Here is a 17,017-nt window from a genome sequence, read left to right as displayed (position 1 = left end):
CATTTCAAAAATGATTTATTGCTTCGAACTCTGTGGGGAAAATGTTCAAAATTACTAGACATTTCAAATTCATTAAAACATGCGTTTTAATTTAAATAAAAGAATGGCTTCTACCTTTTCAACTTACCTAGAAACCTCCGTCATTGCAGACATTTTCTTCGTCGACGTCCATAGCTCATCAATGACACGCATATAGCAGAAGCTCATAAGAATTAGTGGAAGGATAAACATTGTTACCAGTTGAAATACTGCCACTCCAAAAGCCATGTTATCGTCGTCCGCGTCAAGACATTTGTACACCGTAACACTTGTGTGGTTGTTGTACCATACGCTGGCAAACGTATCCTAAAAGACAATATAATATCAAATAATAAGTACACGTATTTGTAAAATGCATTATTGTTAAATTCTTTTTATAGATCTTTTAGTGTTAAACTCGCTGTCATAAAATCTAATATGAATGGTGGAGAACTATAATGGTATAGGTGCATACATTTTATTTTTGAGAAAAAAATATGTTTAAAATTTGCTGATCCCACAATTTTCATTTTAAAAAGTGCATTGTAAACAACAACTTTATCTTTGGCAAATAACGTTATCCTGTTCAGATATAGCTATTTGGCCCACAAAATTTCTTGTGCATATTTGCCACTTAGGAACATATTTCAATTTTGACCAAAACGTGTTATACCGTTATGATTTTCACGCATTCATATACAGATGAATACAGTGGAGTCTCTTTAATTCGAAGTCCAAGAGACACGAAAAATAAAGTCGAACTATCCAAAATTCGAATTAACCAAAAAGCTCTCATTTTTAAGTAAAATCAAGGAAAAAAAATAACTTTACTGTGTATGAAAAACTAATTAACATGCAATGTATCATACCTTTAAAGCACCACATTTTTGTAAGAAATTAGAATAAGTGCCGTGATTCGACATTGTGCATAATGCACGCTCATAGATCACAAACGAATCTGTTTACTTTTCTATTACTGCTTTTAGTCCAATTAAAAAGGATTGTACAAATGTCTCGTGTAAGTCATTTCCTAGTGGAGGGCAGAGTTCAAGGTCGTTCATCCTTTTTGTAGAAGTGTAACGACGTTCACACTTCTGCAATGGTGATGGTCACATCCAGGTTATTGAGGAGGAAGAGAGATACATATGGTCCCTTTCCCACGGTCGCCTCTGGTTAAAATAACAGATAAACCAGTTGAAATTGCATTGTTCTGTTTGGAATCGGTCGAACACTGCAAATTTTTCCACTGTAACTACTTCGAATTATCCAAATAGGAGGTTCAAATGTTCGATTTACCCACGATTTTTTTAACCACTGCTTTTAATACAATTTTCTAGGAGGATAAACTTTTGTTCCCATTATCCAATAATTCGAATTATTTAAGTTCGAATTAAAAATAATCCGCTGTATATGATTTTTTTGTATGTTTTTTTGCTATACAAACCCCACAATTAAACCGTTTTAAACGCATTTTCAAAAATAGTTGCTGTCTATGCCTACCTTGAGCTGGGATTTTACTATGTCTGACTAAAATACATCTCCTAAGCGGAGAGAGAAGTGTTCAAAATTTATGACAAAAAAGTGGCGCACTTCAGGAGTTATTCATGCTAGGGAAATGAAACTTGGTATACATAGTAGCCTCAGTCTAAAGAGAGTCACTTGCTCACAAAGGGATGCCGCCCTCATGTGAGGTTTCTTTTCATACTGCCTTGTTTGTTTTTTCTCCATTGAAACGTAACTGACAGGAAATAAACTGAACCCAAATTGTTGCCAAATCTTTGTCAATGATCTTTTTCCTTTGATACAACCTCCCCCTCTACACACAGTTAGAGGCATGGATGGAAAAGAAAGAGAAAGAGAGAGAAAAGGGGGCGAGGGAAAGGAAGGCACAATATATGGCAACGTTTAGCTTTTTCTTCTTCCGAAGGGACTACACACGTTATGACGGCTTCTTTGTGCAAAATTCAGTCTCCCGACTGGCTATCGTCTGGGCGCGCCTTCTATACCTAGTAAGCATGTCATTAAAATAACGAACATGGATCCCAGCATTTTCGAAAAATCCGTTTCTAAGAGAGGAAGGGATCAATTTCTATATTTCAATGTTTCCTTTTATATTCATAAAACGGCAAAATAAGGAAATATTTGAACTGTTTAAATGAATTTGTTAAATTTTTAGTACATTGGTTGACTTGAATTTTCATAATTCCAATTTGATTGAAATGTTTATCTTAAAGGGGAAGGGAGAGTTTAAATTTAGAAAAAAAAAATATAGCAGCTGCATCGTTTGAAATGCATAGCGCTTGGATTGAACTGGGCTTTTATAATTTCATTTCGATTTAAATTCGTAACCGAAGATAGGAAGGAGGGTTCAAATATACCTTTGAAATATTTGCATAATCTTATTCTTCCCATGTAAAAGATGGGCATTTCAACTAGTCATTTATATGAACTATTTAGTTTAGCCTAATTGTCTTACAAATACTCTTAAGAAGCTTCGTTCCATTTATTATTATTATTTCGAGATTTTCATCATACCAGCGATCGAATCATCATCTTTAGAAAAGAAGAATCTTATATATAAGAAATTGGCAAAAGCAGCGAGACATTTACTTGGCAAAAGAAAATTAAGCGATGTCAAATCCTGAATAAAGAGAAAGAGTAGTATATTAGATGAAAATTATTTACTGCCATAATATTAGAGCATGTTTCTCTGTCTACAGAATTCAAAGGCTTGGGGATGAAACGTGCAAACACAACCTTAAATCTGTACCTCAACACAGTTCCGCATCTTCTTTCTTTCTTTCTTTGCTTTCTTCAGAACTTCATCTTGTAACTGCCATCTTAAAATGAGGCAGTGCGGTTTGCCAACTCATCGTGGGATGTATGGTTCATGTGATAGGGGTAGAAAGCTGAAGATGGGTGGGTGAAGACATGAACTTTACAAGTTTGTCGGTTCATCTACTTTCCTTCTACGCGTCACTGAAGCGAAGAATTAGATCTGGATGTTCTTTAGTTGTCTATGTGATATTTCCTTGTTTCACATGGGAGGTTACCACAAGGAAGAAGTTTAAATTTGGAAACTACTATGAATATAAGACACTTACCGAATATCAGAGCATGTCCTCAGCCATTTGTTTGTTTTATTATAGAGAAAGTTTGGCGTTTTATAGAAGATAGAAGAGTGTCTTAAGCAAGATCGTTACACAAATGATTTGAGTTTAATGTAAAAATGGTAAGACAACCCTTCAGCGTTTTTACAGCTGTTGGGTGTAAGGTGTAAAGTAGTTATACTGCTGCTCTATGTATTTTTTTACATGATTTTATGTTACTGTGCATTTATGCCATCAAGTACAATTTATTACGTAAAATGATCATTCAGGTTGGTATTTGATGCAATCGAAGAAAAATGATGAAATGTTTTAGTCGCTAAATATGATAACAATATCGAGAATTTCGAAATATGACTAAAACGTGTTATCACTTGTCTCAGATGCTCGATGTTTCTCGTATTTAATATTTTACTATTGAAGAAACATTGAAAACACTAGATATTATAGTAAAGAGATATTGAATTAAGTGAATGCACGCAGGATGGTTTTATATTCATTCCATTCTAGTTTGTTTATTTAATAAGCTAGAGTCCATGTTTATCATGGTAGTGTGACAGTAACATACCAACTAATGTTCTTTTCGTTCAACCTAGAAGACCCCATAGTACTTTAAGTGATAATGAAGTTAAATTATATCTAGTAAGGAATAAACACATTGACAACCACTTACTCATTATTAAATAGGAAAAAAAATAGTTTAGGAACTTCTAATTTGGTACAAATATTCTTCCTAAATACTGAGATGTGTATACGGTCATGTTCTGTGAAATTTTACTCATTTTGTAAACGAATTAATTCATTTTGTAAACAAATAAATTAGTATCTCGACTTATTTTCAAGCATATATCGAGATAAGAACTTATTTTTCTTGATTTTTAAACAATTTGTGATATTTTATTGCCGTATACGCCACCCTTACGATAAATAAAGAATTTTCTTAAGTAGAGACTTTCATTGTCCTTATTCTCTTTCAATGTAATTCTTTCTAAGATCATGTAGACTCTATGTGGCTGAGTTTCGACCTATGCGTCATAGTGAATTGATGAAATCTCTATTTATATACAGTACAGAGCGAAGTTTATACTCTAACAACAGCATATATTTTTTATAAATGTATGTTAAAATAGTTTTGAGTTTCTGTTTTCTGTTAAAATAAACGCTATCAAAGAAGAAGCAAGTGAAGAGTTGCAGCAAGACAGCATAGATTTGATAGCAATCTGTTCTGGCAACAAGATTATTGTGATTTCATATTTGTGCCAAGTATACAATTTGTATTCGCTATTTTTTCTTCTTGTATAAACAAATACATCTTTAGTTTGTATAAGAAATTTTAGTTTGCATAAGACATTTTGTGTTGATGCAGTGAATGTGGTCTATAAAATATGTTTTGCTCAAGAGTTTATATTACTATATAATTCCGCATCGAATTCATGCGCGTTATGAAATTTTACAGACAATTCATAAATGCTGAACCTACTGAATTCATTGTATTAAGTATTAAACCACTCAAAAGTCAATGACCAGTGAGAGGGCTTCTTGTTGAATCACAGCGGCTTTAATCGCTGTTATCTCTAGAATTATGCATGCCCGCTGCAAAGTCCCATTAGCTCGTGGTAATAACGCATATTTTTAGACTTCCAATCTATGCTAAGCATAAGTGTCGGAAATTTTATAGAACTGTTTTGTCCGTCTGTTGGTAGGCATAAGAAAAAGAAAGGTAAGAAATGTTCAGATGCTGGTTCCTTTTTCTAACCTATTCAGCGTCCAGAGCAATAGTTTCCATCCCCACCGTTACTCTTTATTCAAATCGGACGTTGTCATAGAACTAAAACTGTAAGAGATAGTGAGAAGCCGTTTTTTGCAAACGATTCAGTGTCTCAGAACAACACATCATGACAATCCACAACACTCTACTGAAACCGAAAGTGGTTTAAAGTTACTATTTGTTCCGGTTTCAATACCAGTTTCAACGTTTTTCACCATAGAACGAAAATGGAACAAATAGCGAGAAGCTGCTTTTTGTAAACGATTCAGTCTCTCAAAACAACATATCATAATTATCTACAACACTACCGAAACCGAAAGCGATTCAAATTTACTGTTACTACCGGGCTTCAAAACTGATTTTCGTAGAGCAAAAATGGTAAATGTTATCAAGATGCGGAATTTTGCAATTGACTCAGCGTTCGAAAAGTAGTTTTCATCTCATCTATTGAAACTCTATTGAAACCGGAAGTGGTTAAAATTGGCCATTCCTGGTTTCAACGTTTATCACCACGTAACAAACACGGTAGTGGATGGTGGGAAGTGTTTTATTATTATTATTATTATTATTATTATTATTATTATTATTATTATTATTATTATTATTATTATTATTATTATTATTATTATTATTATCATTATTATGATTATTATTTGCAAATAATTCAACATCTCAAGGCAAAATATCTTGAGTATCCACAACACTGCCGAAACCGGAATTGGTTAAGATTTACTAATATTTCCGGTTTCAATACTGATTTCCGTACAGCAAAAACGATAAGTACTATCAAGGTATGGATTTTTGCAGTCGATTCAGCTATCCATGAATATGTTTAATCTCATCCGTTGAAGATCTATTCAAAACGACAGTGGTTGAAATAGACGGTTTTTGGTTTCAAATTTTATCCCCATTGAATAAATGTAGTGAAAAAATAGCGGTAATGGCTTTATAATATGGATTCAGCGTCCGAGTAACAGATTCTGTCTTTGATCTTATTACTTCACTGCAAACTGTATTTATGAAGGCACTACTTTAAGTTTGAGTATTGAAGTTGGATAGTTTGGAAGTCTTAGTTTCATACGATTCTCAATTGTTTGTTTGTATTTGAGGTCCCATGAAGAAAAGAATAGATAATATGCCCTTTTATACTACCAAACAACGCCTGTTCTGTATAATAACATATGTTTGGTTTACATTTCATGTTTTATGAAGTAAACAATGGCTGGTACGCCCAGTTACATTGCATGCGAGAAATCAAACAGTAAGGACTATGGAACAAGTACATACTTACATTATGACGCAGTTTCAACAGATTATAATCCAAATAAAAACCTTTCGAAATAGAAACATAAACTTTTGTCCAAAGGCATAGGCCCTATCATTTAACATTGATATGCTATAAATGAGTAATGATTGTGAATTTTTATTAAAGTTGAGTGTCTTGCTTTTTCTCTGCAAATTCTTTTAGAATTTTGTCCAAGTTCAATGGACGCAGTTGCCAAACGGTTTAAACGTTCATGCTGAATTAATTATCTCAGCTAAGTTTTGTCCAGTTTCAACTTGGGAAGACTTCTTTCTTCAGATGCCAGAGTCACTGGGATAGTCAAGAAAAGCGTATATTGCAGTATATTATTGTATTATTTCACAACCGAGAGCAGATTACACTTTAGTTCGGAGCCCCCTTAGATGCGGGTTTTGATTCAATGTAACCGCCGTAATCGGATCAAGCATGACCATTTCCAACGTAATGGCAAAGATAAGAAGAGAAGGTATATGCATACCTTCCACCAGAGGAGAAATATGCAACATTATCCTTTACCATGAGAATGACGGTGATGAGACATATCCCTTAGATCACTAATACTTAATATATCATGAGAATATCACAAATTCGTTATACATTAACAATAATAACTACCCCAGATAACATTTGCTCATTTTGTTTGTTTATGATAGGATAATAGGCTTTTGTGGACACCTTAGGATTTAGAATTTAGATTTCTGGGCTTTCGGCACCTAAGGCCATTTAGCCCTTCACATTTTTGAGGGATGATCCCTCGGCGAGCACACAATCCGGGGAAAAGAGAAGGAAGAAAGGATTGGGGAAGGAAGGAAGCGGCTTGGGACCTATAAGTTAGGTACCACCCTGGCATTTGCCTGGTGTGAATGAGGAAAACCCAGGAAAACCTCATTCAGAGTGTCTGGCCTGAGAAAGCGTTGTACACTTTTTCGACCGAGTGGCCCCACTAGGAATCGAACCCGGGACCGCTCGCACCGAAGGCGAGAGCTCGTGGACACCTTGTAGAATCTACTTTGCTGTATCAGACAAAAAAAGGGGGTAGTAGTTTTATTGTCTACAAAAGCAAGAACCATCATCAGAAAAACTTGAAATTCTATTTTATTCAGTATATACTTGAACAATGGGGGAGCTTATGATCATTAATTATACCTTCCTGGATATAGCTTTAGTAACAAGTTCACATTGTCTTATAACTAGTCAATCATTTATAATCCCGTCGCTTTTTATACGGAATTGTAAGTGTAATAAAAAAATGGACGAGAACACAAAATAAACAAGACACACGAAACAAAAATCTGACAAGATATATAAGGAAATACATTCCAGCAGAAGTCATTTTACGCTTCTCACTGACTCAGACGAGAACGTTCACAGATCGTAAAACAAGGTATTCACTCCAGTTATGGCTCATCTTTCGTTTTATTAAGCCTTTAGTACTAACCATCACTCATCTCGCATAGAGCATAAAGTATCAATATAAATCGCTTTTAATGGCTCTGCAAATATATAGCATATTTTAGACAACTATTCATACAGATCAAATTTGTGTACGGTAGTTCATAGGAAAAGGATACATGTAGTATAAGAAATGGTGCAATACTGATTTAATTCAAACTGGGAAATTTATTTTACAATCTCAGGGGAAAAAATGGCAGAGTGAGAGAGCGTGAAAACACGAGGGGAACTCACGTTTCTCGCCTGTATGGTGCTGCACTCTTCAGAAACTGTCTCAATTAACTGAAAGCAAGAGGGAGTTGTGGATTCTGTTAGATTCAACTGTTTGCTCTGTGTTGGATCTCATAGAATAATCTTTTCTGTGCACCCTCACTTTAGTAGTTGTAATAGATACGAAAACTATTTTCAGAGGTAAAGTAATATAAAATTTAAATATAGATTGAAACATAAAGTTTTACTGGGATGTGCCCGCTGAGTAGTACAGTGCTTACCTCTGGTGCATCGGATTCCTGTTTTGATCTTAGGCCATGTGCGTTTGTGGTGGACAACACCGTATCTGTGAGTTTCCTCGGAATTCTCCTGTTTCCTCTCACATTTTCATTCTACCAATTGTTCTATTATTATTCACTTTTATTAATCATCCGTCTTCTTTAGCTTACAGGGCATAGGCGTGGGATGTAAAATAGAAAAGAAGGAAACAATACTCTTTAAAGTTAGTCAACAAAGGGCTATGGCTGTTAAGACTGCTTTAAGTGGTATGGTGATGGTCAGCAGATTGTCCCTATAGCCACGTTAGCTGATTTTCTAGACCGGAATTCGATACTTCTTAATTAAAAAAAAAAAGCTTATGAATTGTCTTATAATGTAAACTTAACACTAAACATTCTTATTCTGAGTTTCTATCTTTTAAGGATAAAGGATTGAACATAATATTATCCTAACATAACAATAATTGTTAAAAGACACTTTCGATCAACTTTTCTGAATTGCACATAACACGAGGTGTGCTGCCTTTCAGTTTGAGTTCTTGTTTATTCCTTATGCAATACACCAAATCATCAAATCACGACCGAGTCTTGAATCCCGTGCAGTTGATAGGTGCACAGTCCATCATGTAAGATAACTCTGACAATGTTCGCCATTTCCCATCACACAACCTCGCCTCTAAGAGAACTGGATTACGGGACCATGACATCGGCATTGTCATTTGTTGTATTTGAAGATCAACAATTATCTATATTATTTGGGAATATCGATCAAGGATTAGGGAGCAAATCAATCTACCTACCTACTTAACTAATTAGAAAAAAAAAGTTTGCTTGCACTGTATATGGGACCAAAAGCATATCTATGTGTAATCTGCAGTCAATAGGGAGTAAATATAGAATTTGGAAATACATTTTAGATTTCTAGGCTTTCCGCATTTATGGCCATTTAGCCCGTCACGTACGAGAGATGATGTCCTTCGGCGAGTACACTATCCGGGGAAAGGAGAGGAAGAAAGGATTGGGGAAGGAAGGAAGCAGCCTGGGACCTATAAGTTAGGTACCACTCCGGCATTTGCCTGGGTGAATGAGGAAAACCCAAGAGAACCTCATTCAGGATGGCTGGCCTGAAAAAGCATTATAAACATTTTCGACCGAGTGCCCCCCACCGGAAATCGAACCCGGGACCGCTCGCACCGAAGGCGAGAGCGTTAGCAACTACGTCACGCAGGGCCACGGAGTAAATATAATAGGGAATGAAAATTGCTTTGCTGATGTTCACATTGACGCAATTTATCTGGCATGTCAGAATAACATTCGCTATTCCATTGTAATATTGAATAATAATAATAATAATAATAATAATAATAATAATAATAATAATAATAATAATAATAATAATAATAATAATAATAATAATAAAGCGCTTAAAATGTTATGTTATTCAGACTTGCGGTTCCAGAGTTATGGAGGTCAAATCTTGTGTTATACTTTCGAAAAAGAAAAGAAAAAAAAAGAAAAGAAATCTTTCAGTTTAACGTCACACAAATATGCCCTTTAAACTACAGCAAACGGATGATTAAGACAAGTAAATGGTAATGGAATAACTGTGGAATGAGAGTGTAGGAGAAAACGGGAGTACCCCGATAAAATTCACAGACACGATGTTCTCCACCATAAACTTACTTAGCCGGGGATCGAACAAGGGACTCCACGCCCAAGAAGTAAGCGTTCTATCACTTTTTGTATTAGTTCTTATAGAAAGATTGTACACATTAGTACGAAGTACAAACCTAACACAGCTTCGTAAAGTAATAACGTAAGAACATAACATCCTAAAGGTATATGTCGGTAAAGACTGCAAAGTAAAAGTTCTAGTGCCAGACAATATAAAAGACCAGAGAGTGCTCAATATTGACGAGTACATTTCTGTATACTAAACGAAGGTAAAATATGACTATTAAATTGCAGTTAAGTTGTGGATATAGGTGATGCAAAACGGATATCAGTTGATGGAGCACTTCAAACATGTAAAAATGACGTAAAGTGCCAAAAGCCCTCCGAAAATCGCATGATAGGACTACCATGGGGAGGGATTAAAAATGTGCGTAGACAATCATATCACTAATCTTTGAGAGCACTGAATGTATATGGCGGTTGGGGTGGAGCACACTTTGTGCAAGGCTGATATGGGGTAAAGTCACTTTCTTAATACGAGATGCCAAGGGTTTCGTGAAAAGTTTATAGTCAGGGTTTTAACAGTACAATCGGTCGATAGTCTGCCACGCTCGAAGGTTTACGACTTTTGTGTAGTAAAGTGATGGTTTGCAGAGCCACCAAAAAAAAAAAAAAAAAGTATATAGAAGCGATAGGAAAGAACACCTTTTGTAAGGGTACCTTTGTTGACAATGGAAGGAGTTGCCTGAATTTCAGGAAGGGTGATGGGCATGACAAGAGAGCCAGTCAAACTTGTCAGTGTATTGTGACGAAAAGGAGTAGAAACTGGGCAAGGTCGGCGCGGAAGGTGAGGAATACAAATCAGAGTAATATTCCTAAAAATAATCATATAGACGGTTATGAACGGTAAGAGGATCGCCGATAGATGTGGTGACCTGAGAAATAAACTTGTTGTGGCTGTTGTCGACGGAAACGTTTGACATGATGGAACAATGATGAAAGCTGAGAATGAAATCTATCATCCGTTCTGTCTTCTGTGTGAACACTCAAAGACTGGATGTGTTACGCTCGCGTCAAGTTGTGCTTCACTCGCATAATCGCGACCATATTGGAAACACTACTTGATTGGTTCTACAACTCACAAAGGACATTATAATGAAAATCATGCAAGTCCAAATAGTTTTGGCGACGAACATTTCCTATGCCTTAAAAAAGTGTACGAATTTGCAAATTAAGATATTAACACTACCAGATAATAATGCTGGTATAGATCGTTCTCGTATGTAGTCATCGCGTCCCAATGCGCCGTAAATAAACACTGGATGTGGTTATCATATCAAATTTGACTATTTAATTTCCATAACATACAACTATACAGCTTGGATAGTAAGGTCGGAAATCCCAATATCATCTCTACGCCCGCGTGGTCGGTGAAGCAAGCTGGATATCAATGACGCAACTGGTAATCTCTCTGGGTAAGTAGCATCAGTTAAAGCGGGAAAACCACATCTTGTGAATTAGAACGAGAATTTGTAATTATTTTGATAACTAAGCCAAACGTCTTTCAGACTCAAATGCGTGATAAAATTAAGAAATGCTGTGGACGGATGAAATTACCCGTTTGTATCTTGCAGAAAGACGTTGAAATGCATGCCACCCACAAAAAGAACCGGGTATCGAGTAATAGGGAGCGAGTCAACCACTTTGCTGCTATAAACACGGAACTAGTCCCGTCTGGGACCAGATCAAGATCATTGAAAAAATTGGTCTAAATATGCACAGAAGAACTACAGCACACATCAGAGTGTCGAGATGCACACATTAACATAAGAATTTTGCGTAACAAGTAGTCAAGGAAACGAAGCTAACACACAATGAAAACTGGTCTTCGTAGCTCTAAATCACAAGATCAGCATTCTCACTATTCACAAGATCACAAGATCAGTGAAGGTCATTCTCACTATCTTGTATGTTTGTTTTACTCTTTTTACCTGCTTCACTGATAAAATGGGCGAATAACTGGTTACTTCCTTATTATGCACATTTACTGTCGAAGGCATCGGATTATGAAAGATTAGGTGCATAGTCACAATATGATTTGTCAGTAAGAGTGGTGTCGGGATCATGAAGAACGGCCGCCATATGAGTGAGATGTAGGTGGTGTGCCAAGTAGAAAGGCTGAACCCTAAGGGTAAAAACTCGACGTCATTCTCCTCACTTGAAACAGCATATTTCTCCTGAGTGGACAAAACAGTCGATGATTATGTTAAACGCAGAGGGCCTTTTGTAGAGTCGTTTTGACATATGATTAGCGTCATACTAAAGGCCTGACTACTGCAGGAAACATATGTTAGTCTAACTATTTAGTATGGAACTAATCACGCGTCAGGACGACTCTGCATAAGGTCAGAAAATCTTTCTCAATAGGGGAGGGCAAGGAGTAGCCGTGGGCTATTGTCCCTTAGAAACATCTCCAATACACAAGATTCAAAGGTTCCTGAGCGCTTAGGAGCATGAGAGTTTCCGACAGATTTTAGAAGTTGGCAAATATCAGTCATCACTGGGGTGTCTGCTACCAGGTGCGTGGGTCAGACAGACCATCCACGCTGCGGACAGATATTAAATGTTGGAGACTGCCGGAAGTATGACAAGTTTCCCATTGACTAGCATACGTGACACTCCTTTTAACAGTATTAAAATAAAGCCGCATTGAAATGTGTTTTTCAAGGTCATGGCAAAAATCATATTACTATTCAGAATACGTGTCGGAAAACAGCTTTCCAGACTTTATGGTCAAAACTTTTAATTTCACCATGGTGCCGTAGGACCTGAGACATTTGCTCATTAGGAAAGTCAAACGACATATTCATAACTTGAATTCACGTTCGTCTCCTTTAGCCTAACCGGCATAACCGTGGGACGTAAAACTCAAAGATTTCATTTTTTTAAAATTCACGTTAAGTTAACTTGACCATTCATGATGTACACATTAGTACTAGGCTGGCCAAATGTCTACACGTTAATTTGTGGACAGTAGCCAAAAACGTTTTGTGACTTTCAATGGATGTATGTAAATAATCCGATCAAGATCAAATTTGGAACGTGGATAGACCTTGACTTACTATGTAAGCGTATGAAATATTATGATGAGGACTTGCGGATCCCAAGTTCTAAGTGGTCGTATTTTGCGTCACATTATAGAAAAGAGAAACATACATCGAGCTCATCAGATCGAAATCAACTTTGAATGGTAATACAACTTCACATAGTATAAAAACATGTGAATAGCAATTAAATGCCAGTCTTGGACAGAATAACAACAATCTAATGAAGGACAATTTTTTACGACTATGCGTATTACAGTTGTCATGATCATAGTTAGTTCCAAAATTATTCTTGCCTGTCCAATATTTTTCAACACTCAGGTTTGAATTTCCACTAGGCCCTATTAAACCTGGAAGGGTGGCATTTTTGAAGCTCTTTTTTCTTCTTTTTTTTGCGTTACTCTCCATTTTGTCTTCAAAGAACACTTTTTACTTTTGTTCGTAGCATTTTTGTAACTCTAGCCTATGCACAATGTTGTGCTCCATTCCATCTTGGAAGAGAAAAAGGTAGTTCTATTCAATTACTAACGCACTGTACAGATCTTTTTCTCACATCATAAGCAGAAATTAGCGAAATAATGTACGTACAGCTGATGCATGGATCTACGGATTACATTGAAAGTTCACTGGTGCAAAATCCCATAAGAACAAAATATGCAAAATAGAATACATACTCGTATCGTTCGTCTAACTTTTAGATTGTTTTTCTATCACTGTCTCCTTACGTTCCTATTATTTGAATATAATTAAATCTTGTGCCAGCTGTGGTTCAGTTGTAGATCAGACACCTTTGGCACATGAGGGCCCTAGTTCGATTCCATAAGCCTTCTGCTAAGTAGGCTTTGTGGTGGACAAACACAGTGTGTGTGGATTTTCTCGGAGTTCTGCAGCTTCCACCCACTTTCGTTATTTTACAATTATTAGCCATCTCATTCACCACTGTCTCCCTTAGCCTCGGCGCATAATCGTAAGACGTTAAAAAATACTTGAGTTTTGTGTCCCATTTTCCTGCCTTGTAAGGTAAATGAGACGGGTGATTGATCAAAGTGAATGATTATGAAAGATTTAGTGGAATGCATATGTGGAAATAAAGGTGAAAATCCCGAGAAAGCACACAGACGCGATGTTGTCCAGCACAAATTCGCGTGGCTGCATCAAACCTGGAATATCTCACCGCAAACCTGAGCCTTTTACCACTGAATCATTGTGCTCCCTGTTGTTAAAATGAGAAAGCGAGTTTTTTTCTTCTTGATATTAACACATTTCAGATGCTTTCTTAAAATAATACTGCATGATTATATACACAAATTAAACATCCAACTTTCTTTCAGTGATTCTATTAGTGCCTGGAGAGAAAGGGAGAGAGAGAGAGAGAGAGAGAGAGAGAGAGAGAGAGAGATAAAGAAAGAAAACGAGCAAACTAGTAAGTTCTATAGCTTGCATATCCTTTACTATTTCTAAATGGAAGAATATATATATTTTCCGTTGAGAGTGAGATATTTCCAAGAGCAACACAAAAATTTTATTGAAGTTTCTGGGCTATTTCTTTCGCCAAGGATGAAAGCATTAGAGCAGAAGCTACTCATCTCTATCCCGAATGGAAACTCGTGCCCTGTTTAAATGTTAGCAAACAAAGACTGTCAGTTTCTTGCTTGGATTTTTCTTTGCGCCTGGTTGCAAGCAAAACGCAACACTGACGAGAAACGTCTGCTTGTAATCAGAACCACCATCGCCTTGTCAGAATATTATAGCATATCAAGCCTTGTTTATATGAAAGGCTCAAAACAGATGATATAATGACTGTTTTGGATATTTATCAACACTTTTTAGCATATCTGATCAAGCTTGGTAGACTCAAAGGTGGATGAAAGTAGTGGTTCCTGGCCTCTTCTATATGCAAGATAAGTTTGCTGGGTTGTACACTAAAATATGTCAAAAATAGAATATCGTATTATAATAGTGCGGAAAAGTTGCGAATTTGAATGCCAACAAAATGAATATATAGTTTCTCTCTAAAGAGAGAAAGAGAGAGAAAAAATCTTATATTTTATTTTCAGCTCCCTCAAAAGGCCTATTAAAATACTAAGAATATCAATTAGGTATTACTTTAACGCTGAAATTTTAAAGATTAAATTTTCCGACTTTGAATAAGGTAATAGCATTAAATTGCTTTATTACAATTCTTTAATTATAGTTAAAGTATTTTTAAAATTACAGTGGCACATTTAGAGTTCGCACGTGAATGAATTTCGGTGAAAAAAATGATTAAAAGATTACATACAGACGCATTTTTGTAATTAATGTATACACACAAGGCCATTTTTTTAAAACTCATTTTTTCTAGAGTGTGATTTTATATATTTTAATTTAAAATGAAAACATTAGCTTGTAACTCTTCGTTCATTTTGCAAAATTATTCTTGCTAAAATGACTCAGACATCACCATGTTAAGGGGACTGCAATTCGAGCTACATCTACACCCTATTCAAACACCCAACAATGCTGGACATGTTAAATTAAGTTGTTTTACCATTAACAGTCAAGGATGTCAACTTGAAATCAGATTTACGATCTAGTTTAGGTATTAAGGATAGCAATGTTGCTTTAATATATCCTCTATTATTTTGTATGCACACTTTTCTGGCAGACTCTGTCACAAATTGGATACATTTTTGAACTGTCTGAGTGTGACAGGAGAAGTTTCTAAATCCAAACTCAGTTTTATTTTTATTTTACATAAGTAATAAAACAATATATTCTGTTATCAAACGTTCCATCATCGGGCGGAATAACAAATTACATTTCGTTCAATCAGCTCAATATAGTCCTGGCTTCAATATATATATTAAAAGAAACATAAAATTTCTAACGAATTTCCCCTTCGTCTGTTGATTCCTAGCCTTCAGAATTTTCCTGTAACCCAACTTCCTTATGCGTTGTCTCACAGCCACGATAATCGCCAACAACATATTCTCAGGATGACAGAAGAACGAACTGATTGGTCCAGTCACTCTCGCTAGTTTACATATGCACCTGGTGTTATGAATGTTGATTTCTCAAACGAGTCCTGTGAACGACCTGAAGATACTAACTCATACATTGTGAAGATATATGTTGCTGTCTGGTTCAATATTAATCGTTCAAGCCGAGAACCTGAGTACGCACTCGCCAGTAAATGTCTACCCTATGGTTGGAGTTCCGAGCACGGACTCTCTAAATACAAAATATTAAAAAAAGAAAAAAAATCGGCATTGCTCTGCCAGCTATAGAGTTTTACTGCCAACAAGGTAGGCAAATATAGATCTATACGCCAGCTTAAAGGGTTAAAGGGTACCTACCAGTCAGTGAAGTACGTGCTTCCAAACAACGAGGCATGTGCTGAGGAACATTGGAAAAATAATCGATCCAGGGATTAAGAGAAATGTTCTTCTGTCATCCTGAAAACATGTTTAGGCGTTAATAGCGGCTCAGCGTCAATACATACGAGAGTAGTGTTACAGTAGGTTACTGAAAGCTAGGAATGATCAAAGGGGAATTTTTGTTCCTCTCTTAATACATTTTGGTGTAAAGGATCATTACGTTGACTAATTGGACGAATTAAATATAACTTGATAACAAAATATTTTACAGTTTATGGGAAAATAGAATTGAATTAGAATTTATAAATAACCCCTGTCACACTCAAACAATAAAAACATGTGTAAAGAAATGTTACAGAGTCCGTTGCGAAAGTGTGGGACAGGATTACATAAGTGGCTATAATAGAGAAACAGTGTACTCTTGATTCCTAAATTCGACTGGAAATCCGATCTCATCATGACTCCCTTATCTGATAATGACGGAACAACATAATTTAAGAGCTCTCTCGTGGCTATGTGGTTAGCGTACGCATCTTCAATGCAACAAACTTAGATTCGGTTCCCGATGGGAGCTCATGTGGTTCCGATATCACATTTAGCTGTAGGTTCGTGTCTCATACAGCCTGGATGCTAGAAAGGACGCTAAACTCCAACCATGAAATATAATTTAGCATCCTCTGAGTGGTTGAATGGGTTAAGCAAGGGTTGAATGGAAATTCAACTGCACCCACCTCCATGTGGTGA

The 17,017-nt window shown here is 36.1% G+C and overlaps 1 protein-coding gene across 1 annotated transcript in view; it reads right to left on the bottom strand.

Moving 5' to 3' along the window:
- LOC145687713 (galanin receptor 2b-like) overlaps positions 1-17,017 on the bottom strand; it is a 203,198-nt gene that overhangs the window by 147,580 nt on the left and 38,601 nt on the right. The window contains exon 2 of the mRNA XM_081761166.1: positions 128-345. Within this exon, the coding sequence (XP_081617292.1) occupies positions 128-345 (218 nt within the window). The remainder of the gene's footprint in view (positions 1-127; positions 346-17,017) is intronic.

Source organism: Thermobia domestica, chromosome 6 (genome assembly GCF_964235325.1).
Source record: "Thermobia domestica chromosome 6, izTheDome1.hap1.1, whole genome shotgun sequence".
NCBI classification, from domain to species: domain Eukaryota; kingdom Metazoa; phylum Arthropoda; class Insecta; order Zygentoma; family Lepismatidae; genus Thermobia; species Thermobia domestica.
This window is presented reverse-complemented; position numbering and strand designations above follow the sequence as displayed.